This window comes from Festucalex cinctus, chromosome 8 (genome assembly GCF_051991245.1).
Source record: "Festucalex cinctus isolate MCC-2025b chromosome 8, RoL_Fcin_1.0, whole genome shotgun sequence".
NCBI lineage: Eukaryota > Metazoa > Chordata > Actinopteri > Syngnathiformes > Syngnathidae > Festucalex > Festucalex cinctus.
Genome location: NC_135418.1, coordinates 26,316,719 through 26,341,353, shown reverse-complemented (window position 1 = coordinate 26,341,353; position 24,635 = coordinate 26,316,719). Strand labels below are relative to the sequence as shown.

The 24,635-nt window shown below is 41.7% G+C and overlaps 1 protein-coding gene and 1 long non-coding RNA gene across 5 annotated transcripts in view; one reads left to right on the top strand and one right to left on the bottom strand.

The window, feature by feature from the left end:
* LOC144024580 (uncharacterized) overlaps window positions 1-8,807 on the bottom strand; it is a 37,124-nt gene extending 28,317 nt beyond the window's left edge. The window contains exons 1-2 of the long non-coding RNA XR_013284808.1: window positions 8,715-8,807; window positions 7,480-7,709 (exon numbers count right to left, since the gene is read on the bottom strand). This is a non-coding gene — a long non-coding RNA (uncharacterized LOC144024580). The remainder of the gene's footprint in view (window positions 1-7,479; window positions 7,710-8,714) is intronic.
* Window positions 589-24,635, top strand: part of LOC144024572 (synaptotagmin-2-like) — a 400,108-nt gene continuing 376,061 nt past the window's right edge. The window contains exons 1-9 of one of the 4 annotated variants that reach the window (XM_077531009.1): window positions 589-835; window positions 12,805-13,033; window positions 13,108-13,268; window positions 16,603-16,737; window positions 17,407-17,574; window positions 18,997-19,164; window positions 20,240-20,357; window positions 20,526-20,659; window positions 21,678-22,558. In XM_077531009.1, the coding sequence (XP_077387135.1) occupies window positions 12,832-13,033; window positions 13,108-13,268; window positions 16,603-16,737; window positions 17,407-17,574; window positions 18,997-19,164; window positions 20,240-20,357; window positions 20,526-20,659; window positions 21,678-21,893 (1,302 nt within the window). In that variant the 5' untranslated portion in view covers window positions 589-835; window positions 12,805-12,831 and the 3' untranslated portion in view covers window positions 21,894-22,558. Of the gene's footprint in view, window positions 836-7,095; window positions 7,260-12,804; window positions 13,034-13,107; window positions 13,269-16,602; window positions 16,738-17,406; window positions 17,575-18,996; window positions 19,165-20,239; window positions 20,358-20,525; window positions 20,660-21,677; window positions 24,632-24,635 lie in introns of those variants that run through there. The other 3 variants (XM_077531010.1, XM_077531012.1, XM_077531011.1) reach the window with 3 other exon arrangements.

Sequence of the window (24,635 nt, the reverse complement as noted above, 5' to 3'; positions counted from 1 at the left end):
GCCTTAGTCTTAGACTTTAGAACTATTCCTTGTCATGGTCCCTAGACCTTAGATCCTTCTTACCATAATCCATTGCTCTTGCCCTTTTCTTGACCCTACTTACACTTAGTCCTTTTCCCCGGTCATAATCCCATCCATTGACGTAGTCCCTGAACCACATGCTGCTTCACCAAGTCATTATTATAACCATATTATTAGAGCCATTTCTTCTAGGTTATGGCCAAATGGAGGGTTGTTGAACTTCTCTTTTGGTACTATCCCATTGTTCTTACCTATAACGGAACTGAGCACCCGATTGCCTGTTTGGTGTAAACGAGGTAATACTGGTTTTGTTGCTTCACACTGCAGCAAACCCAGCCGCCGCTACCTTCCTCCTTCACTGCACATCAGTGAACTCATGTTAATGCGTACATACTCCCCACACGGGCACCAGCTGGACCACCTCTCTCTCACTCCATCTTCCGCCCTCTCTCTATCTCTCCCACTATCTCTCTCATCGATTGTCCCAGCTCAGCAGCATCCGCATGGTTGAAAAAGGAGGAGGAGGAGGAGAGTGGTGAATGCACCACATCGATGCCAACCCCTCCTCCTCCTCTTTGACGGGCCAATGAGCGAAGAGTGCCGGGAAATACAGCAGAGGAACAACGCCGGCGTCTTGTCAGTGCGATGGAAAAATGTTGTGAGTGTTTGCAAAGCGTCAATTGAGAGCAGAAGAGAAAATACGAAAACTACAAAACATTGCAGGTGACGCTTGGACAATGTTTTTGAGCCGCTGATATTTTGGGGGGGTGGCGTCTCTCCTTTTTTTTTCGTGTCTTCTCAGCTTTGATTCCAGGTAAGATGAGTCTCAGAGGCTCCTAACCTCATTACGGGCACAATGAGACAGAATTAGGAAGTCATTATAGAAGATTACACTCTTATCTGCACGAGTGGAACTTTTGCTGCATGGGATGGTGGCTGGGGGTGGGAGTAAGGTGGGGGGGGGAGCCTGCGTAGCCTCTAGTGCTCCCTGCTGCAGTGTAATGTTACATAACAAAAACAAACGTGTGCGTGGGAGAAAAAGGTTGAAAGAGGACACTTTGTTGTAATGTTTCTTTTTAATCAGTGCAACTTTCTGAATGGAAGGCTTGGTTCACACTAATGTGCATCTGCAGATGTCAAATGTGCTAAGCCAGCATCACCCCACCCGCACCATACCATCCCTTCCTCAAGTGAGCGCAAGCAATGGTATGTTTGTTGTTACGAGATGATTTGAGGTTGCCGCTACATTCCAACAATTTCTTATTTGTACAGTATTGGTGGAAGAGTCCCAAAGTCCTTGTCCTAAACCTTTGACCTCAGACTTAAACATCGTCCTATAGTGCCCCTCTATGTTACATCGTATACCTAGTCCCAGCCTTAGGGCTTGAACCTTAGACCTAATTCTGTCCCTGACCCCTCAACCTTAGAGGTGTTCCATGACTTAGAGCTATTCCTAATATTAGCCTGGTACCTTAGACCTAGTCCAGGTCCCAAAACCTGAGCACTATTACTCCCACTTGCTCTGAGACATCATTAGAATTTAGCGTAGTCCATGTTCCAGACGTCAGTACTATTTCGACCTTTAGACCTGAAACCAGTCTGTCACGAGTCATTAGAATTGTTTTAGTCCTAGTCCTAGCTATTATCCTGGCCCTAGAAATTAGGCCTATTCCTTAGGTCCGAGGGATTTATCCTCCTTAGTCCCAGTCCCGCTCTAGTTCATGGGTCTTATATTCGACCGAGTCCTAGCTCTATATATCATAGGTCTAGCACTGGTCCTTTCATGTAGTCCTGACCTAGTCCTACCTAGCCCGAGCTCTGCCCCTAGAACTCAAGTAGTCATAGTCTGACCCTTATCCCTAGACCTTGTCCAAGGTAAATACAAGTCCTAGTCCTGTCCATAGTCTCTGCCATAGTCCTACTCTTTGTGCTAGGCCTTATTTATTAGTGCCTGCCTTGGCCCTCATCCCTCGTCCCAGTCCTACATCGTAGGCCTCCCCCTGCCCAAGACTTTAGATATAATCCTACCCCTAACCTGAAGCCTAATTCTGGTCCATCAACCTAGGCATAGTCCTTGAGCCACATGCTGCGTCACCATTATGATGACTTTCAAATCAAAGGTGTTTTCCTGATACTCGGAATGACATGTGGCGGTGATGGAAGTGGGCCAGAGCATGCGGCATTCCCAACAGATCTCAAAACTCAGTGTCAGTGTGCGTGCGTGTACATGTGCGCTAATATGTGCGTACGGGTGAGCTTAATGAGGACTTCATCTTGGCACAGTGAAGAATAATCAAGAGGATTGTAGAGATGCAGCATATTATGTAACAGCGACATTTAACAGTCAGTCACCTTTATTCATTATAATAGTCAAGTAATTGCTTATATGATACATGTACAATTGATGCTATTATTTGCTTCATATGGTAGATACTGTATATACTGTATTAAAGTGAAAAATAGTCTTAACATCATGATAATCAAGGAAAATTCATAATACACTGCAATTGTATCAGATTCATATATTGTCCAACAAAACAATGTATCGCTATTAATGTTGTTGTTTTTTTGTTTTTGTTTTTTTCACTTTTGTGTGCTAATATTTAGTTGGCTTGGCCTGAATTTTACTTGATGTCCCACTCTTAAGAAGTGTAGGCATCAGTAGTCCCCTATTTGAAGACACTCCCCACATGGTGCTGCCTGATGGTTCATGAAATGACATTGTGTGGTGCAGCTTGTAATCTTCTCCCTGCACATACTGAAAATACCTGCACTCGACATGAAGTGAATGCACTCAAGAAGAACATTAAGACAACACTTGGTGACTTTTTTTATGTTGGAGGCATGGGGAACCGTTTTTCTTTATCAGGGGACAGTTTGTTTATTTTTTTTTATTTTTTTAATGTCTTCTCAGGTCACATACATTTCTGGAATAAATATATTTTTTAATTGCTTTTTGTTCTTAGACCTAGTTATCCTGTACTTCAGACACTGTGCGGGTCCCATCTTAATCATAGTCCTTGACCTTAGCTATATTTCTAGCCATAGAACTTGTACCTAGTCTTGACCCTGGTCCTAGGTTTAGAGCTACTCATTGTAACCCTGGTCATTTGGTCTGGTCTTAATCAGTAAATCTCATTCCTAGTACTTGAACATAGACCTACTATGAGCCCCTAGTCCTTGTCCTATTCCGCTCCCCTGCAATAGGTCCTAGTCCTTGACCTGAGATCTAGCCCTCGGTTTTAGACCCTAAATGAGGTCATTTTCCTGGCCCTAGAGACTTGACCGTACTATTGACGCTAGGCCTTAGTCCTAGACCTATACCTGGCCCTAAACCTGAGATATCAACCTGCCTCTAGGTCCTAGACCTTCAACTGTGTTGTAGCCCAAGTCTTACACTTAGTCCCCGGTCCTCGCCTTAGACATAGTCCTGTCACCAAAATTAGGCTTAATACTAGTCTGGGCCTGAGCCTGAATCAAGAGACCAGACTGTAGACTGTAAACCTAGGCTTTTCTCTAGTCCCTTTACCTTACACAAAATACGTAGTCCTAGTTCTACTACTGACCTATACTTTAGATCGACCTCCGTCTTGTCCTGACCACAGTCCTAGCCCCAGTCTTAGTCCAAGTAACACATAAACACTTGTTTCCAACATGCGGTAAGTCTCCACACTTTAATTCCCCTGAGAGATCATTTACGTGAGTTTGGTGTTGCTGTTTTGGTGAACAACAGAGCTTTACTCAACAGGTGACTCTAATTTTTGTGTGTGCACACGATCATTTATTGACTGAGATAGTGACACTTCCTAATGACTACACCCTGAACTGGTCGCCAGTCAGTCGCGGGGCACATATTGAGACGGATAAGCATTCAGACTCACACCGTGACTGAGTGGGAACCGAACCCACAGGCGATTTGTACCACAACACCACAAGTGATTCATTTAAATTCAATTTCTGACATTTTATGACTTGGTGTACCTAATCGAAATTGCGTGATGGTTGCATTGGTTTTTGTTTAAACGGACCTATGAGGAATTCACCAGGGAAATCTAAAGCGGAAGACACACAGCAGATAATTACTTTTTTAGCACTCTGGCGATATGAATGTTTTGTTGACGCAAGCATGTGGAGGTCTGAAATGGACGGGGAGACATTTGGTGAAATAGATCCTCAGTGGTGCGAGCAAGTGTGAAAGGCTAAATTGTAGTATGATTGCCTTCGGTTCACATATTGAAAATATTGCATTCATTTTTTTTATATGCATGGGCCAGAAACCATAAAAATATATGTACTGTATGTCATTTTTCAATACTGTCATCTTGCAATCCCTCTCAGCAGTGGTCCCACTCTAATATCGCAACTGTCTTTCGCTGGAGTATTAGAATACATGACAAGATTGGTCGTCTGCAGACATGCATTTATATATATTGGGAACTGAAACAAACTCAAACACAGAAGCTGGGACAGTGAAAATCAGTCTTAGTCCAACTGTAGGCCTAGTCTGTGTCAGATCCTGGACATTAGTCCTAGACATTGACCTCAGACCATGTCCTATTCCCGAGCAGAGCTTAGTTTTAGTACTAGTCCAGTTTTGACCCTAAAACTCAGATCTATCACTGTCAATAGACCTTAGTACTAGGCTCATCCCAAAACCATAGTACTTGGACCTAGTCCTGGCACGAGACCTGACCTCATTTGGCCATTGACTTTAGGCCTTGACCTAACAATGGTCCTCGTCATCAGCGTCCTACCCCTAGCCTGGGAGCTCAAGTCCTATTTTTAGTCATAAAATTGTCCTCAGTACTTGCTAGCAGTACTTACTAGCTTGGACCTAGCCCTAGTCATAACCCTTGCCTGATACATACTCTTAGTGCTTAAGTCTTAGAACTAGACCATAGTCCTTGGGTTAGATCTTTCACCCATTCCTAATTCGAATCTTAGTACTTCCTAGACCTATTCTTTGTCCTAGATCTAAACATTAATACTTACCTTTAAGATTTTCGAATTTAGTTCTGACCTAGTTTTAGACCTAGTCCTGGTCTGACAGGTCAGACATTTGCCTTTAAATTTAGCCCTAGTCGTCATTGTACACATAAGTCCTAGTCCCAGTCCTGGCCTTAGGTATTAGACATAGTCCTTAATCTTGGCCATAGACAGTGGACCTTGAATCTTAAACCTAGTTTAGGTTCAGGCCCGAGACTTTAGATGATAGTCGTGGCCCTGGGCAGGGAGACCATATCTAGGTCATCAGAGGTAAGACCTGAAATAACACTAGCTGTCGTCTTGGCCCTGTTTCTAACCCAGTCCCATACACTTTTGATCTTAGCCCTTGTGTGAAATACAAAAAGTTAAGTTTAAAAAAACTAAACAGCCCCGCAAAGTTTTCAAATCAAAGAAATAATTGCCTAGATTTGATAAAAGATAGAAGAGGGGAACAGAAAGTATTGATCCCATTACCGCTGTATCAACATCAATATCAACACAGATATATGATACGATGTCAACAAATACAGACCACTCGTCTACGAAATCTCGAAGTCTATTAAATGGCCTGTCAACCGTCGTGGAGACAGAACGAAAGAGGGCAGGATGGCGTAGGGTAGGAGGACTTTTTGGCCCAAGTGCCTCGCAGCCGCTCGCTCCCCTGCATTGCAGCACAGAGGGTGCAGTCTTTTTTTATACATCCTGCAGCCTCGCCGCGCACACACACGCGCACACTCGCACACACACGCGCACACGCCCGCACACACACCTTCTGTCCTCAGCATCTGGAGCTGTGATATCCCCACTTGTCCTCCGGCCTTTTGTGGTGGAGATACTGGGGAGGATGCTTGACTCCCAGATGCCTCCCCAAAGCATTTCGGGTAGGGTTAGCTGCAGGTCAATATCCCACAATGCATTGCACTTGAAATATTCACCCCTAATGTGCTTCGCATGCGTGTACAGTATGTGTGGGAACGCCGCAACGTTGTCATGGCCTTGCTGCCATCTTTACCAAAACTGTTCAGTCTTGAATCTTGGGGATGGTTCAACTGATGAGGTCTAAGTAATATCAAAATGTTGTGACGTCTTCCACAGCTACCCCCTATTGAGGCACTTAATTGGTAATGCAAGCACACATCGATCGCTTCACAAGCAAATTAGGTTCCCCTTCATCTGACAATTAGCATAGATTTTAAACATAGAAAGCCAAAACATCCCTAATGAAAATTAAATTGCACTAATAAACTAGCCACTAGAGGGTGCTAGAACTGCACTAATGGAAATCAATCTGACTTTTGTAACAGATGTGCTCCTTTTAAATATTGTGAACATGACAATGATGATATTGTGGAAGTTTTAATATCACAATATCACGATATTGCCCTTATCGTTACATCCCGAGTCAATAAGATGATTAAGCGACGTACTGTATCTGGTGTCTAATCTCAGCTCCGGCCTTCCTGAGGGAAATTTGCATGCTCTCCAAGCAAACACAAACCTGTATGTTAATTTCAGTGAAGACGCTAAATTGTCCATAGGTATGTGAACGTGATCTGACTGGAAATGGATCCTTCTCTATTCCGTACTCTGGATTGTACTGGCGACCATCATGGATCCTAACCCACCAAAATTCATCCGTCATAACCTCCACATCACCAATGACCCTAACAAAGCGTTCGAGAAAAACGAATGGCAACTTCCTGTTTACGTTTCAGCTTTAGGCCGTCGACCAATCGGAAAAGAGAGCCACCGCACGTGCTCTGTTGTGACGCATATCGACACGATCCGGGAAACATGGCAAGTTTATGAACCCATCTAGTTAATGTACTCGCTCTTTGCATCAGCAGGCTGTGACCACATGAATGTCATTTTGTGGCTTTATTGATCACCTTAAAAAAAGGGGTGGGGGTGGGGGGGCTGACATGCTGCATTGTGTGTGAACTGCATCCCAATGAGGCCCGGTGTAAAAGTGAGGTAAAGGGGGAGTCGCAGAGCAGTAGGTGTGCGTGCGTGTGTGTGTATGAGAGGAGATGGTGGGTATTGGAGGAGGCTGAGGAGGAGGAGGAGGAGGAGGAGGAAGGGGTGGGGGTGTGTTGCTGCAGTGGAGCGAAGTGCGAGAGGAGACTGCAGTCTCTGCTTTACGGAAGGAATCCGACTATGTTGATGAGCAAGTGAAGAGCAAAACTGGTGGGGACAGGAGTGAGGGGGGCGGATACCACCACCACCAGAACCACCGCCACCATATTTCACTGGTGAGTTGGATTAACACATGCATGTATCTACAGACATACTTGCAGTGTGCGCTGTTGCATCGTCCACTGGGCTTTTATTCAAGCAGACAACAACCCAAGTTATGGAAGTTAAAGCTGGTCATTCGTTTTATAGTTGAGAGGCCACATGCCGTCTCCTCAAACCATCTGTTTTGCTATGACTGTAAATCGCAAAGGGAAACTTTAATCAGAACGGTCTTACCTTTAGATTGCAGTTCTAATGAATTGACACTGGCCAGTGTGAGACGATTTGCGCTCCCCTGGATTGGCTGGCTCGCTTGCCAGGGGTTGCGGGCAATTGGCTAGCCGAAGGCTGACAGGCACTTTCAGGATTGCTTAGCAACAAAAATGAAAGGCCGGCGGCCGGACGGCGGCACCTGCAGCCGACGCATGTGTGGCTGTATCGCATGTTGTTCATCGATGACCGGCAAACTGGTGAACAGACAAGAATGTGACCGAATGAATGCAGTAGTTAGGAACAGAAAACTAAGGTCATGGGAGTTATTTTTTGTCTTTTATTATTTGTCTTCACATTTCCATAAGCCAATTGCAGTCAGTCTTACATTTCAAAACACAAGTTAAGTCATCTTTATTTACTGTATATAGCACCTTAAAACAGCCTTGGCTGTCACAAAGTGCTTTACAGACACAACACTAAACAAACATAACATAAAACATTAATTAAGTAATTTGAGACCTCTTCACATAGCATCGGATAGTTTATTTTCAAAGATTGACAAGGAAGCAAAATGTGACTGCAAATCAGATTTAAACAAAACAAAACATGGTTTTCTATTTGGGTACTTTATCCAATTTAATTTGCATCCATAATGTTACATTCACATTCTTCCAAAATTCCTTTGTTAAACTATAAGAGATAAATAAATGATCAGACAGTCATGGGATGTTTCTCAGGCTGGATTAGATGCTAATATCGCCTCTGATTGGCTCCTCGTGAATCTGAATAACTTCCTGTTACACTGCGGGTCAAATTGACCCTGTCAAGACACGATCTGTGTGATCTGTATGTATCTTAGTGTGAAAGATGACATTTTATATTGTCTTGATCCAAGAGAAAAGATATCTGTATATAATATGTATTTTATTCCTCTCAACCTATTACATTTTTTTAAATTAATTATAATTTTTTCATTATTATTGGTATTTTTATACATCTACATTGTACTATTTTCTACCAAGCTTGTAACAGTATATAGAATTAAAAGAGTGTTCTAATATTGCTGAACAAAACGATTAAAACTGACTCAGCTTTGCTGGCATCTCTCTTATATTTCCTATATAGTGCTTTATTTACACCATACATTGTCCACAGCGTTTTACAAAGTCTGACATTCAATTATTTGAAATGGTATTCAGACACATTTCAGTATTGTTCTAACTACAGAAAGTTGTTCTATTAAGTTTCAAATGGCTTACATGAAGTAGAATATCACGTTGCAATGTGGCCAACAGTAGAATTTGGATTGGTTAAACCGTAGTAAACATCCTGAAATACTGGATAGGTTAGCCTGCATGCTACATTAGCAATAGATCAAGCCTTAGCTTATTGATGACACGTGTATATAGCCGCCATCTTGTGTGTGTTTGGCTTCGATAAATTAATAATAATAGAGATTTGGACACGGATTGGTTTGTTGCAAACATCAGATATGCAGCTAATGATATAAGCCAAAGCCACGTGTCATTTTATAATCGGGGCTTTAAGACCATTACGAGACACTTAGAAGTAAAGATCTGCGATCTATGATGGCCGCTTGCTTGGCAATGTATGTGTTTTGCTTCCTTTTTTGTGTGTGTGTGTTTCTAAATCATGGCGAAGCAAAACCAAATGAAAATAAATCAAAATCCCCATACACATAACATATGAAAATTAAATTTGACAGCAGTAACCGGCAGATGATTTCTACAAGGTTATGTTTTTTCTCTCCATGTATCATAGTCATTACCACTGTGTTTCATAGTTGCCATACACACACGTGCATGTCTGATAAAATAGTAACCAAGACAACAAGAGCCACAAGCAAGTCATCTTATGATGACGGAGAATTCCGAAATACTCACTCAGCACGTCGGCTTGTTAGCAGTTTTAACGACCTTCAATGTCAAAATGCTTTATGTCTGCAAATGTGCACTATTGCAACTTTTCATTTTTGCCAGAGCTGATTCATCATCCAGACGTGCGATAACTACCAAATGTTGCTATAAACCAATCCAACTTAAAAAATAAAATAAAATAAAAAAAATCAAGGAAAAGTTTATGTTTGATAAAATCATTAAACACTTTTAATGATTGCTCTTTTTTTCTGCCAGAGGAAATTTATCGATTGGATCAAAGATAAACAGAGAGCACAATAAAAAACATGAGCGACTCGACTCCAATTTGTTGTGGGTTGAATTGAATATTGAGCATAATGTTCAAGGTAACCACTTCCTGTTTTTTGTATTCAATAAAAAAACAAAACAAAACAAAACAAACAAACAAACCTGAATTGAATTGAATTGCTGAAGTGGAAAATTTATTTTGCACTTTGAGACCATTCAAATGGTGACAGATTTGTGCAAATTTTGTTTTGCTGAGCTCAGTGAGGTTTAGCGGCAGGTAGCATATCTTGCTCCGTTTTGACCAGGTAGATTATTCCCACATTTGGTCATATTTTGGGTCCTATGTGTTTATTTTTTTTTTTCGAACTTGTGTTTGATGAGACATGAGCGCAAGCAGCATATCATAAACAGTCTGCTGCCCCCCCAATAGCCTTCCACAATGCCCGCGGAAAATTTTGATATTATTTTACTTACAACTATGCATTTAGATTCAACTACCTGCTGCAAGACTGATACTCCACATACCAAATCACTTATTTATTTATTTTTTAAATAATCGAACATGAAATATTGTTATGCTTAATGACCTGAAAATTCTTGAAAACGTCAAATTTTATTGCGTCTAAAATCCTAGTCCTTATTCTCCCCTATTCGATATCCCTGCAGATTCCTGCCAGATTTTTGGGAACTTTAGGTCCAGTTTCATGTTTTGTTTTTGGTTTGTTTTAAATCTTCCAGAGTTCAGTGACACTCAAATGCCTCCCCTGCTCTTATTCGTATGCCAGGTGGGAAATCAAGCCTGGGCACAGAAACTCCTCAAGGACACTTGCCGTGATTCAAGTGCCGAGATCTTTTTATGTACTCGACGGACGTTGTATTCAACTTATCCACAATGCTACCTAGTCATGACCAAAAGTCACAAATGAAAGAAAACGGGCTGCCCTCCCTCTTCCCCTCATCGCCTGCACAAGGAGGATTCTTTCATTCCATTTTTCAGTCTGCCTCATCCATCTCTCCTGGAACATTATGCTCGGTGAAGCTGCGACTTTTGGCCATTTATCACTTGGACAGTAAGTCCTCACGTCGCCGGACGTAACGGATGAGTTTGTGTTTGTCCCGATTGGGAGTGCATGTGTGCTTGTGCGCCGTTTGATCCATCACTGACGATGTGTTGTACAGACAGCATCTTTTATTGATCTTTAGTTTCACACTTTCTGAGATAGTTTTGAATGTCTAGTGAAGAATAGTTTTAGGTTTCAACAATATTCAGACAAAGATAAATTGGTTGTCATTCCTATTCATCAATCTACCACTGCCGATGGCTTCCTAAAGTTCTTCAACTGAACTGTCATCTTCACCTCCTAAATTTTAAACCCTGCCACCCAAACTAAAGTCGAAATTTTCCGTCCTAAATCCAACCATAACTAAGGTCAACATACGTCTGGAACAGGCTCGTTTCCAGCCTTGGGTCCCGGTTCCTAGCGGATTTCGCCAACCTCATTGTTTTGTCCCAACATTACGCAGGTCCCATCCCGGCATCCTATTTTTTATTTATTTTATTTTTTTACATGTTGTCATAGAGATTCATTCGATAAACTCATGAAAAGGGAATTTAACTTAAATTCCTTCCTATTTACAGTGTTCCCTCACTATAATGCGGTTCACTTTTTCGTGGAATCGCTGTATGTTGCAGATTTTATTTTTTTTAGTGCAATTTTGCATGCATTTTTTTTTTATTTTTTTACAGTCATGTACCTATTTTATAAAATTTATGAAGGTTTGAAGACCGAATGTTTCAACGAAAGAAATGTGAGAAAATGTAAATGCCTCGATGAGAAAAGTGTACAAACTGTGTCGTGAGAGGCCTGCGAGCAGGGGCGGGCGTTGAGGGCCGAAGTCCTGCAGGTTTTGGAGGCTTCCCTCTTCCAACACAAGCTGATTAGAATCAACAGGATCGTTATCAGATTTAAGCAGAGCTTGCTGATGAGCGGATCATATATCAGCTGTGTTGGAGAAGGAAAACACGCAAAACCTGCAGGACTCCGGCCCTCGAGAACCCAGATTGCCCAGCCTGGCTTTAGAGCCTTAAAACATTAATAATAAATTTAGTACATAAAGCTAACTACTTTGCGGTTATTGTGGGTATTTTCTGGAACCTAACCCCAGCGAAAAAACGATGAAACATTGTACTTCCAAATTCATATTGTGTTGTCAGGCATTGACCGGAACTAGACTACTTCCTGCTTAAGAATCATGGCAACTGAAGTCCGACTATCCACCGCAAGCTGAGCTTTCTCGTGATATATTTCCAATGTTACAATGCATGACTGGCGCAAGGTAAACAGCACAGCCAGCTACCCACTAACTCTAACCCTAACACATAATCCTAAAATACACCCCAACCCTGACCTCCTCTTAACTGTGTAAGACCTTAAACTCTTAAACCCTAACTCCAGTACTAGCACATAAACCTGGACCTCATCATTACTTTTCAAGACATCTGACAATTGAGTTTTTGCTGACTTTGTTCGCAAGGAAAGGAAACGGCTCAAATTCGGTGTATGTGGATCCCACTTAACTCATTCACTCGCAGCCATTTTCACAGAAGCAGTCCCGTTCGCTCCCGGCTGTTTTAATGGATTTTGACTGATTTTGCAAGGCCCACAGAATATTGTGTTCAATTGCTATAAAAGCATGGAACCTACCAAAAGAAAGATTAAAGTCTCTTCTTTCATCAGGAAAAAAAGTATATTTCTATCTGTTTCCGTTTTGCAGCAATTAGCATTAGAAGTGAGCTAAGTTTCATCAGTTTTCACAAATCTATTTAAAATTGTAAGTAATTGAGCTTCTTTTCTACATGGCCCTGGTTGATCTCCTTTGCTCTGCTGCCACCTGCTGGCCGTTTGTGTAATAACTACAATTTCTGCAACCGTTCTTTGCAGTTGAGAGGCTGCATCAAAGCCTTCTGTATGCTCTAGCATAAAAAAACAAACAAAAAACAAACAAACGTATAACTACGTCTTTGGGACACTTAGAACATTTAAAAAAACAACAACGTATTTATACGTTATTGGGAGTAAATGAGTTAACTGACAGGAGTCCACTTTCTGAGGACCCCAGACACGGACCATCTACTCATAGTTGTCACAGCACATCCTTATTATTTGTCCAATTTATCGACCAGGGACGCCGTGACTCGTCTCCTGTGGCAATGAAGTTCAACCTGTTCAGGAGGCCGCAGCCGGTGGCCCCCGCCGAGCCCACTGGAGCCACCACCACCGCCAGTGTGGCCCCCACCCCGGCCGCCATCTCCACGGTGGCTGAAAGCTCTGGCAACAACACGGAGATCAGCAAGAACGACATGTTTGAGGAGATCAGGAGCAAGTTCTTGAATGAAATCGACAAAATCCCATGTGAGAGATGGCTCCGTTTTGTGGGGAAGTTGTCACGTGACGTGTTTGGTCTGACAATTTCTTTGTCCCACTAGTGCCCCCATGGGCTCTGATCGCCATCGCGGTGGTGGCCGCTTTGCTGGTGCTCACCTGCTGCTTCTGCATCATCAAGAAGTGCTGCTGCAAGAAGAAGAAGAACAAAAAGGGCAAGAAGGGCAAAGACGGCTTCAACATGAAGAACATGGAGGGCGGTGAGGTATGACTCCTCCTGATGCCTTCCGTGACCTAAACTCAACCACAACCCATGACCCAAAACAGAACCTTAAAATCTAACCCTAACCCTACCCAACCAATGTTAAACCATAGCTCTAAACCCCTAAAGGTCACTCCAACTTCTAACAGTAAACTTAACCCTAAAACCTAACCCTATCCTCGACTCGTGAGTTATGATCGAAATGTTTCAGGACTGGTGTCACAAAAGATATATTGTAAGCTAAAAAATTACGAGTCCTCCCCTCCAATTTTGGCCAGACGATCAACCTGCAAGGCGACAAAGAGATCCAACATTTCTTTTGAAAATTGCGCAAGGGCAGGTGAGAGTTATGGTCACGACTGCGTCACCATGACAACGCACCTGTGTACAATTCCCTCAGCATCCATCAGCTCCGGGTCGAAAGGCACATCGCAGTGCTGGAGCGACCACCCGGTGACTTGATCTGGGCCCGTGTGCTTGTTTTCCTCAATTTGAAGCTCACGGCGGTCGTCAAGCAGACGTTGATGGCATCCAGATAGTTGTGATGATTTCCAGGATCTCAGAGAAGGTTGGAAACGTGCGTTAGACGACAAGTGGATTACTTCGAACGGGTAAACTCTTTGTTTGTAGTACGTTGGATTTGAATGAAATCTTTTGTGACACAACTCCTGGAACTTTTCTAACTCATCTCCTAAATTTAACCTCAACCTCAAAATCTAATTCTTACCCAAATCCCAACAACTATCCCCAACCTTAAACCTTAATTCTAACCCCCTTACCCGTATCCCAATCCCATACACCTATGGCCAATGTGTTTGTGAAGCAATTCTTCATGTTTTTATACTTATTAACCACATTTTTGCTTCTCCAGCAGTAGTCCAGAGGACCCCAAGCATTTCCCCTCCCTTTTCGCCGATTTGCTCAAAATGTACTCCATTGCAGTGAAAAATGACACACAACCATCGAGTGGGCGACACTAAATTAAGAGCATACATGTTGATTCATCTGCACTCTCATCGACTGACGCCCACGTAGACTGATGGTGGCTTTTTAATTAAAGCATTTAATTAACGTCAGCGAAGGTCCTACACGAGTGTGTCATTTTTCACAGCGACAGCGACCACTCTCTCTCTCTCTTGTTGTCTCGTGAGTTGAATCTCTTCCTCTCTCTGCTTTCCTTCCTGTTTTGTGGCTATGTGTCTGCCTTGTGTTTCTTGACGGTGGTGGACCGCCGTTCTACGGTAGGTGGATGGGCTGTTGCGGGGGTTGGTGGGTTCTCTGGAATGGCTTCTTTTATGTTTGACTCCCCCCCCCACCCTTTTAATACCATGGAAAGCCACGATCTGCTCCGGAGAAGGAGTCTAACCATCTAACGCAGTGATAAGGACCACGGAGGGACAGTCTAACACTATTAATCAATGCATGTGCTACAGGGCATGTTGTGGTGGATTTATGAGAAATTATGAAGATGGCTGCATGAATCCCAACCACTTAGTATACCTCAAGAACAAATAAAAGAAACATTTTCTCATTGGTAGAGCAGATTCCTATCTTGAGGATACACTGCTAGAAATAGCAAAAACAAATGCTTATGCCAGGGGTCTCCAAACTACGGCCCGGGGGCCATTTGCGGCCCGCCTTCCATTTTTCAGTGGCCCGTGACGTATGCTAAAAATAGCATTTGACTCTGTTCAAATAAAATAAAAACAAACATGTTTGGAGATGGTGAAAGAAAGAAGGGAGGGTGTCGAAAAACACAGGTGCCATTAAAGTTTATTTTAGACAACGAAAACTAACAAAAAAAAACTAAAATTCAAAAAACAATTTTGTTAAAGAAATAAAATAAAAACGAAGATGCTTTTTAAACAGAAAACTAACTGAAACTACATTTTATGTTTACAAAACTAAAACTAACTATAATTATAGCAAACATGCCCTTCGTTTTATTCTTTGGTAATTAGTTTAATGCATGAGCCTTTGGAGATGATTTTAAATGTGATTTTTAGTAGATTTATTTTGATACAATTTTTTACAATTAAATTTTTTACAATTACATTTTTTTTTTTATTTTAAATGTGATTTTTAGTAATTTATTTTGATACAAAGCAAAACCCATGACGTTTTTTAAATATTGTGCACAAGTAATACGCATAAAAAAAACTAAAACTAATACTGAAACTAATTAAACTAAAGCTAAGCATTTATTAAAGAATTAAAACTAATTTTAAAAAAAAACTAACAGAACCACCCTGAAAACTAATTAAAACTAACTAAATAAAAAAAAAACCTCAAAACAAAATAAAAACTAAAATGAAAAATTCCAAAACTATAATAACCCTACTGCCATATTACAAATAAATTGGTTTATATACTGTAGCATTTTTCTAAAGAGGCAAAAGCACAAATAAATTATTTGTACATTTAGGACTAAACACAATTTCTCTTCATAACATTATGTGGCCCTTGCGTCCTTCTGATTTTCTGTATGTGGCCCTCAAGTGAAAAAGTTTGGACACCCCTGGCTTATGCTCACATTAGTGATAGGATTGGATAGTTTAACGCCACAATTCCCCCTTGGCTGCAATTTTCTGGCTATCCTCAATCTCACATCAAATTGTTTTTAAAGGCAGTCAGCAAAAAATAAATACAAGAGGCTCTCAAACTCCTCCAGTCTCCATTTAGCTGCAGCAGTCCATTTTCTTTTTGCCCTCAGTCTCCTCTGAAGAACACAAATTGTCCTCATACTTTAGCAGAACTAAATGTAGCTGAAATGTACAAGTGAAGACTGGCTTCAGTAATCCGGTTTTCTTGTAAAATTGTTCACCAACAGAAGGAAATAAATGAGGCAGTCATTCTGCTTCGTGGGTTTTGTTTCACATATATTCAAGTGTAAGACATTCACGGCCTTTAACTGAGTGGATCAATGCCAGTACTGTGTAGCAAAGTGGCATGAGGCCTTCAAGTCAGCTCTTGAACTTACCACACAGAACATCCCCTTGCATTGAATAGGAAAGATATGACCACTTGTCCGTTGGACGTTACAACTTAGGCCTCTTGAACAGGAATGCTGATGAAACGCGCATGCGATCCCTCCACTGACTGGCTGCCCCTGTCCTGCACTAGCATGCCAGAAAAACTCAAATGAGAGGACAAAGTTGCTAAAAATAAATAAATAAATAAATAAATAAATAAATAAAGTATCAGTTGATATTCACGAGTTGACTTCATGAGATGGAGTTCCGCGGCATGCTAGCAATTCACGGGGGACCCCAGCGGGTTTGGGCTCCATCGTCCCTTGACATTTTGATATCATCGCGTTGTTACTTCATCGCCGCAGAAACCACAGGATGACGACGACGACGACGAGGGAGAGACTGGACTCACGGAAGAGGAGAAGGAAGAAGAGGAGAAGGAGCAAGAGAAGCTGGGCAAGCTGCAATACTCAATCGACTACGACTTTGAAAACACAAAGGTCCGTGGCTCCCTATGAAGCCGAAAGTTAGCTATACAAGGTTTATGACATTCTGACATACGTTTTGAGGTTATGAACAGAGCATGGCACCCGAAGACACGTTCATCATTTTCTGCTGTACGTAGCCTACTGTTTTTCATTTGAGTTAGCATAGCATTCCGATACAGCACATTATGTATCGGAATCGCACTCCTACATAAATCGAGGACCCCTTGTAAGATGCTTTAGCATTAAGTAGGGAATTCTTTTCTCGTTCCCACTCAAACTATGTCACAGTGTTATGTAGTCGGCAGAATTGCTATTGCGTTAGCATAAGTTAGCGATCATAGACGAGGCCAAGTTCAAACTTCCTGTATGTACAAAATCCAACCAAACAGTGCCCAGGGCACTGACGAACGGCAGAGCAGCAACATTTTGTAAATGGTCCACCTCTGGTGATGAGTACATCAGGTTGTATAGATTGTAATTTTCTCCGCTGTCAACCAGTGATCACTTTGAGTGGGGACGACAAAATGTCTTGCTGTTGTTCTAACCTTTGTCACACTGAAGAATTTAATACATCTCCAGTCGGTCGAGACGCACGTTGACTGATTGTGATTCTTGTCGGTGTCTGCAAAAAGTAATCCTGGCATAAATCAAGTGATGGCTGCGTCTTATTTCCATGCGCAGCTCACCGTTGGCATCCTTCAAGCGGCAGACCTCATGTCCATGGATTCAGGCGGGACGTCCGATCCGTACGTTCGAGTCCTGCTCTTACCTGAAAAGAAGAAGAAGTTTGACACCAAAGTCCACAAGAAAACACTCAACCCTGTCTTCAACGAGACCTTTGTCTTCAAGGTAAGCCTGTAAGGGCCCAAGTAAATGAGCGCACCAAAGCCTATTAGTAATGTGTTATGTCGGGTATGCGAGGCTGCTTGTCTCAGCTAATAAGGTCTGCAGGGACCCGACAAATATCTCCGGGTCAGATTGAAAGTTCTGCCTGCCTGCACATTTGCTGCAGCTGCACGGCCAATCTTACTGTACAGTGCAGTGTTCCTCTTGTGAGATGAACACGTCTTCATTTTCAACATTTAATGTCTCGCGATACGCTTCAATGATTCCATTTCAGTTTTTCACAGAGGATGGGCACTCAAAGGAATTCTGTTGACTGATCAATTTTACTCCACCCATGCATGTGTACTTCTTCTCCTCATTAAGGTTGCATGTGAACTGGCGCATACTCCAGGTGACTTTGGGTGAGAGCCAGGGCACAATCTGGACTGGTCAGCAATGTGAATGCTTTTTAGTTTTCAAGAGCCCTGCAGAGGACTTGTGAACAGTCCAGGGTGTATCCCGTTTCTCTCCCGACCAAAGACAGCTGAAAAACCTCAAGTCCACTAACGACTGTCCCTCCAATGAGGACAAGCACTATAAAAAATGGATGGCTGGTTGCTTAACTCATTCACTCCCAGCCATTTTCACAGAAGCAATCCCATTCGCTCCTGGCTGTTTTACTGGATTTTGACCGATTTTGCAAGGCCCACAGAATATTGTCTTCTATTGCTATAAAAGCATGGAACCTATCAAAAGAAAGATTAAAGTTTCTATCTGTTTCCGTTTTGCAGCAATTAGCATTAGAAGAGAGCTAAGTTTCATCAGTTTTCACAAATCTATTTAAAATTTTAAGTAATTGAGCTTTTTTTTGTACATAGCCCTGGTTGATCTCCTTTGCTCTGCTGCCACCTGCTGGCCGTTTGTGTAATAACTACCATTTCTGCAACCGTTCTTTGCAGTTGAGAGGCTGCATCAAAGCCTTCTGTATGCTCTAGTATTAAAAAAAAACAAAAAAACAAAAAACAAAAACGTATAAATACGTCTTTGGGACACTTAGAACATTTAAAAAAACGTATTTATACGTTATTGGGAGTAAATGAGTTAAGGATGTCCGCATTGAACTCGTTGTTAGTGTCAGTCTCACAGTCAAGAGGTTTGATGTTCAAATCTCTGGCTTTCCTTTGAAATTTCCACGTGTGTTTAAATTGGTTTTCTGCAGGTGCTCTGGCTTCCTCCCACTTTCCAAAAACAGACAGTCAGTTCATTCAAGACTCTAAATTGCTCATAGGTGTCAATGTGAGTGTAAAGGGCCAGTCAAATTCCGAAAATGAAAACACTGAGTGCAATGATTACGTCCGTCTTTTCAAGAAGATGCATTCACGACTTGTATTTGAGCAAGAGGTCTGAAATGGTTTCTTAAGTAGAAATTTTTGTTGACTCTGTCAGGTACCCTATGAAGAACTTGGTGGCAAAACTCTGGCGATGTCCGTTTTCGACTATGACCGCTTCTCCAAGCACGATGTCATCGGCGAAGTGAAGCTGCCCATGAACACCATCGACCTCGGGCGGCCCATCGAGGAGTGGCGGGACCTGGAGAGCGCCGATCAAGAGGAGGTGACCACGCAAGCTGAAATTCCGTCATCGTATTTCAACTTTCATATTACCGTATTTTCTGCACTATAAGGCGCACCTTCAATGAATGACATATTTTAAAACTTTTTTCATATATAAGGCACTACAGTAGAGGCTGGGATTACGTTATGCATCCATTAGATGGTGCTGCGCTAAAGGGAATGTCAACAAAACCGTCAAACTTTATTTAGATTACTAACCAGCTTTCTGACAACTCCATTCACTCCCAAAATGAATAAACAGCTGTTTTATTATTTTCTCTGAGCTTAAGTATTAGTATTAGCTAGCGATCCAAGATGGCGGGATCTTCTGCGCATGCGAGTCACCGATCGTGCAGGGTCACTGATAGCGTCTTGACAGTGAGACCTGTTGCGGCTCAATATTGATCCATATATGAGGCGAACCTGATTATAAGGCGCATGGTCAGCTTTTGAAAAAATTGAAGGCTTTTAAGTGCGCCTTATAGTGCGGAAAATACGGTAAGTGTAATTTAAAAGGTTTACTGCAGGTTTCTGATATTATTAGCTTAAAACAGACAGTAGATGTGATAACCCACTGTAGTATATCACCTTATACTCCACTTTATTTGAATGACTCAGTTATGGGGCGGGCAGTTCTGTCTCATGCGAATGCCGAGTCTAGGTTTCATCATGTTCTTAAATAGCCCAGAGTCTGAAGAGATCTACACTTGTGGGGACATCACTTCATTGTTCGCCGCCCAACTCAAGTGTGGGAGCAGTATTATTTAATTTAGCCCCATTGTTATGTCACAATCCGGCAAAATTCAACAGAAAAAAAAAAAAAAAAGTAAAATTTCACACTTTGACACTCATCTTTTTCGATAAAGTCACTATATTGTATGTATACCTCTTTTACACAGTGGCATGACCATACTGGATGAAAGATTTCAAAATTACTAGTTGACATGTCAAGGGAGAAGCAGCAGCAGCTGGTGCCGGCAATGACTGAAGACATGATTTCTAACATTGCTTCATTATTCTTAATTAAACACCAAGTCTTCATGCCTGAACCACTCTTGGCATCTGTGCTTTTTCAGCCTGAGAAACTGGGGGACATCTGCATCTCCCTGCGTTACGTCCCCACTGCCGGGAAGCTCACCGTCTGCATCCTGGAAGCCAAGAACTTGAAAAAGATGGATGCCTGTGGATTATCCGGTAGGGGCGGATTTTTTCAAAAAATGTCAATACAGTGGCTGCTGCGAAAACGATTTCACTGTGCTACTTTCTTAACCAGGAAATGCTATATACGTCATGACCGTTGAAAACCGAGGACCCCGGTACTGAAAGTGGACAACAACTAATGTGCATTCGCATCTTTCGCAGATCCTTATGTGAAGATCCAGCTGCTGCAGGGAGGCAAACGTCTGAAGAAGAAGAAGACAACGGTGAAGAAGAACACCCTCAACCCGTACTACAACGAATCCTTCAGCTTTGAAATCCCACTGGAACAGATGCAGGTACAGTCGATGTCAAACTAGATTCTTGTAAAGTAAAAGTACGAGTTTCTTTTGGAGAATAGTGGCGAGCACATCTGAAGTTCTGGGTTTGAATCTCAGCTTTGGTAGGATATTAAAGTCAAAGTTTAACATGGGAAGGAATTGTTGTCTGATTTTGGGTCATATTTCCAATCTAGGGCGCAAACATTTTTATCCATAGATTCTTGTTTTAATTTATAGCAAATTATTTTCAAACCACCAAGCTACAGTTCACGGACACCCAAGGGGTTTGGGTACACCAGTTTGAGATCTTATATCGGTGCCTGGCGAGCGTTTTAACTCTTTTACTGCCAGACATTATCGAAAAGAAAAAAACGAAACAAAACTAAAACAGTGCCAGCCGATTTTGAGCATTTTAACTTATCTTTCAAGGCAAACAAAATATTGTGTACTTTTACTACATATACAATGTGGGTACCAAATGAAAGATCACATTCTATTCTTTCATTAGAAAAAACCCAAAATTATGTTTCTACCTTATTCCGTTCGTTAGTAATAATAACCATTTGAAAAGAGGTCATTTGAGTGAAAGGATGAGAAAACAAGCTTTTTGTGAAGATACATTTTCTCCACAACAGTCACTTTGACACAAAATATTTTTGTTTTGTGACGCTCTGCAAATTAGGTTTAATGTGACAAAAGCTTTGATCATTGACGCCATCCTTGAAAATGTTTGATTTCATCCAATTTCATCAGATTCCGTCATTTCATTGTAATCCCGTACACCGGCAGCCTCTTGAAAAGAGATTCAGTGCTGCCATCTGCTGGCCATAGTTCGTGTTTTTGATTCCACAATTCATTGACCAGGCAGCGCTCCACTTAGATGTTGCACTTCCAATTGATAAAAAAAAAAAAAGAAGAAAACGTAGTTGACGTCATTTACCGTTTATGGCGTCATGCATCGCGATTTTACTTATCGTTATAAAACGTTTTTGGCAGTCAAAGAGTTAATGACGCGTCACATTCACAACAATTTCAGAAAATCCTCGTTGCCGTCACGGTGTTCGACTACGACAAGATCGGCAAGAACGACGCCATCGGCAAGATCTTTGTGGGCAGCAAGGCCACCGGGCTGGGTCTTAAGCACTGGTCCGACATGTTGTCCAACCCGCGCCGCCCCATCGCCCAGTGGCACGCTTTGCAGCCGGAGGAGGACATCGACGGTCAGCTGGCCTCCTTGGCGGCCAAGAAGTAACCAGCAATGCCCCAAACCACTGAAGCCCTTCAATCAGCTACTGAACTTTGCATGACTTAAGCCGCCAACTTGTCATGAAACCTGCTCAGCTAAAGACTCAATAGAATAAGCTTCAGTTTGGGTTTCAAGGCATCCCATCTCGCATTTTAGTGTCTGCTTACCGACCCGACTTGACTTCCTCTCATTTCGAGATTCTTCTCGGCTGAAGTCTGAGCTGGATTAAAGTTTGCGTTTAGTTTGTAGAGCATGCTTTGCCCACCTGTCTACGGCTTTGCACACCTCACGTATACTGAAATCAACTGGCAAATAGAAGGCGGAATCGAAGGATTTAGGTCCTGGTTTAGAGTTGTGCTGTTCATGTCACCAAGGTGGCTTGTCTTGAGATCTTTTTCGATCCTTGAGTGAATGTCAGGCAGGGACGCTGTTATCGTGCCAACTGAAACGACCGCATGGATGTAAAAACCTGACTCACCTTAAACTGAGCATAAATATGAATGTGCAAATCCACAGTTTGTAATCAGATTTTTACAAACGTATTTATTTATTTTTGATTGGGATTGATTTGGATTTTAGTTGGCACCAGACAGGAAAGAATGGCATCTGGCAGCTATGTCTGAAAATTGGTTCTCAGTCAGTCTTGTAATTTCCCAAACTCAGATTTTACAGCATACAAAAATCTTACTATTGTCGCCTATATTTACACTGCATGGTTCAAATGACACAAATTCAGATCTCACTTATGATATATGTGTAAGCCTAAGTAAGAAAAAAAAAAATGATATGGAATCGGATATCTCCAGATGGGAAGTCATCACGCAGCTTCAAAATGTGGCCTAAAAATCGGATACAAAATGGATATCTTATGTGTGAGTACATCGCAAATGCAATTTAACATTTGTATTATGTACAGTGGTGCCTTGCCTTATGCGTTTAATTTGTTCCCCGGTCATGCTTGTAACTCAAAATACTCATATCATAAAACAACTTCCACATTAAAGTGTAAATGCCATTGATCTGTTCCAAAAATATACTTTTTGACAAGAAAAATAGCACTTTATTATATTATACTGTATACAAACGTACAGTAATAACTTTTAAACGGAGGATAGTACTGTACTTGTATTGATACATGGTGTCTGGTGAGCCCACTTTGGCCACCAGGGGGCAATATAAATACACAGCCATAGATTTGGTGATGAAACAGATGACCTAATATTAGTAGTTCCCCCCCCCCAGAGGATAAAAACTATACGCCTGTGAGTACTGTTGTATACTCTGTTTTGCGTATGTTGTGTTCAAAAATAAATTGTTACAAGGTTTATATACTATTAGAATACTAATACTATATAATTTGGTTAGCCTGTCTATGGCGTTTTGCATTGTGTTAGCTATGAGCTAGTGCAATTCTCTTTGTTTATTGTTTAGTTTTCCAGTTAAACTCAATCTGGCGTGGCAATTAATAGTGTGAAGCAAGAAATTGGCATCTTATTTTAATTGTTCACTATCTGCCAGACTGTTGCTTGTTTAAAGTTCGCCACGTGTTACCAAGTTGTACCTCACATTTAACATGTAAGTCAAGGTACCACTGTATTGTGAACTTCCTACTAGTTGCCACTGCGCGGTGTTGACACTTGTAGAGTTGCTAACTTTGGATAACGTAATAGTAATTGGATATAGGCATTAAATTGGAATTGGACACTTGGACCAGCAGTGTAAATCCAATTCAATGTGTCGCAATGCATCTCTTACGGTCCTTCACAGGCACACATTTTCCCTAAATTGTCGGTGCACTGCAACAACACGTCCTTGTAATTTCTATTAAAAATTTGGCGCAGAAATGCCACCAAGTGGCTAACAACAAGCATTACTGGGTGACATTATGATGTAGCGTATCAGTGAGAATGATCAGAAAATCCCCTCCAAGGCTAGGCACCTGTTTTAAGTGTCTTCAAAGACCCCATAAGCTAGCTCAGATGCTATGCTACTACGCTTCTATGTCTCGTTGTTTGATTTTTGCGGCACACTTACAGTTTGAGGCGTAAACAATGAAATCATTGCTTTGTTGTTAGCATCACTCACGCGTTAACTTTTCAAACAGTTGGCAACAGTTTTAAAATTAAGCTACATTTTATCAACGTGTACAGAGCTTAAATAACAACACCGTAAATTCTACAGTGTATACAAAGCTTAATTGAGCTAGTAGTCAGGATCAGAAAAGTTAACAGTTTTAATTTAGCTGTTGTCCTTCACTGATTTAGCTCTCAGTAAGTCGTACGCTTTTCCAAGATCAAAGTTTCCTGGGGAGTAATTCAAGCCTCCAAACATTTTGAGAGATGTCTAGGCCTGTTTTGCTTTAGCAAAGAAAAAAAAATAAATCATGTGGCAAAATGTAGCATGCCTTGCAGCGTTTCATCGTCGTCACGGAAACGCTCTCCTCACCAAAAAGCCAAAGAGGCCAAAACACCAACAGAAACAAGACGAGATATCGCGCTAGGGCTTCACGCTAAAGCAATAGCCTTTTAAAAGAGCTGCCTTTCGCTTTTTGCATCGACCATTTTGTCGCCGGCGCGGCGTCGACCACGATTTGCATCCATCGAGCTTATTTGTTAATAGGCTACAGCATGTATGTACAAGATGATGTAAATACTAGCATGTTTTGAAGCACCAATGTTATTATTATATTATGTTCAGTTTTGTGTCCTTGTGTCATTTTTTTGATAATAAAATATCTGAAGATATCTG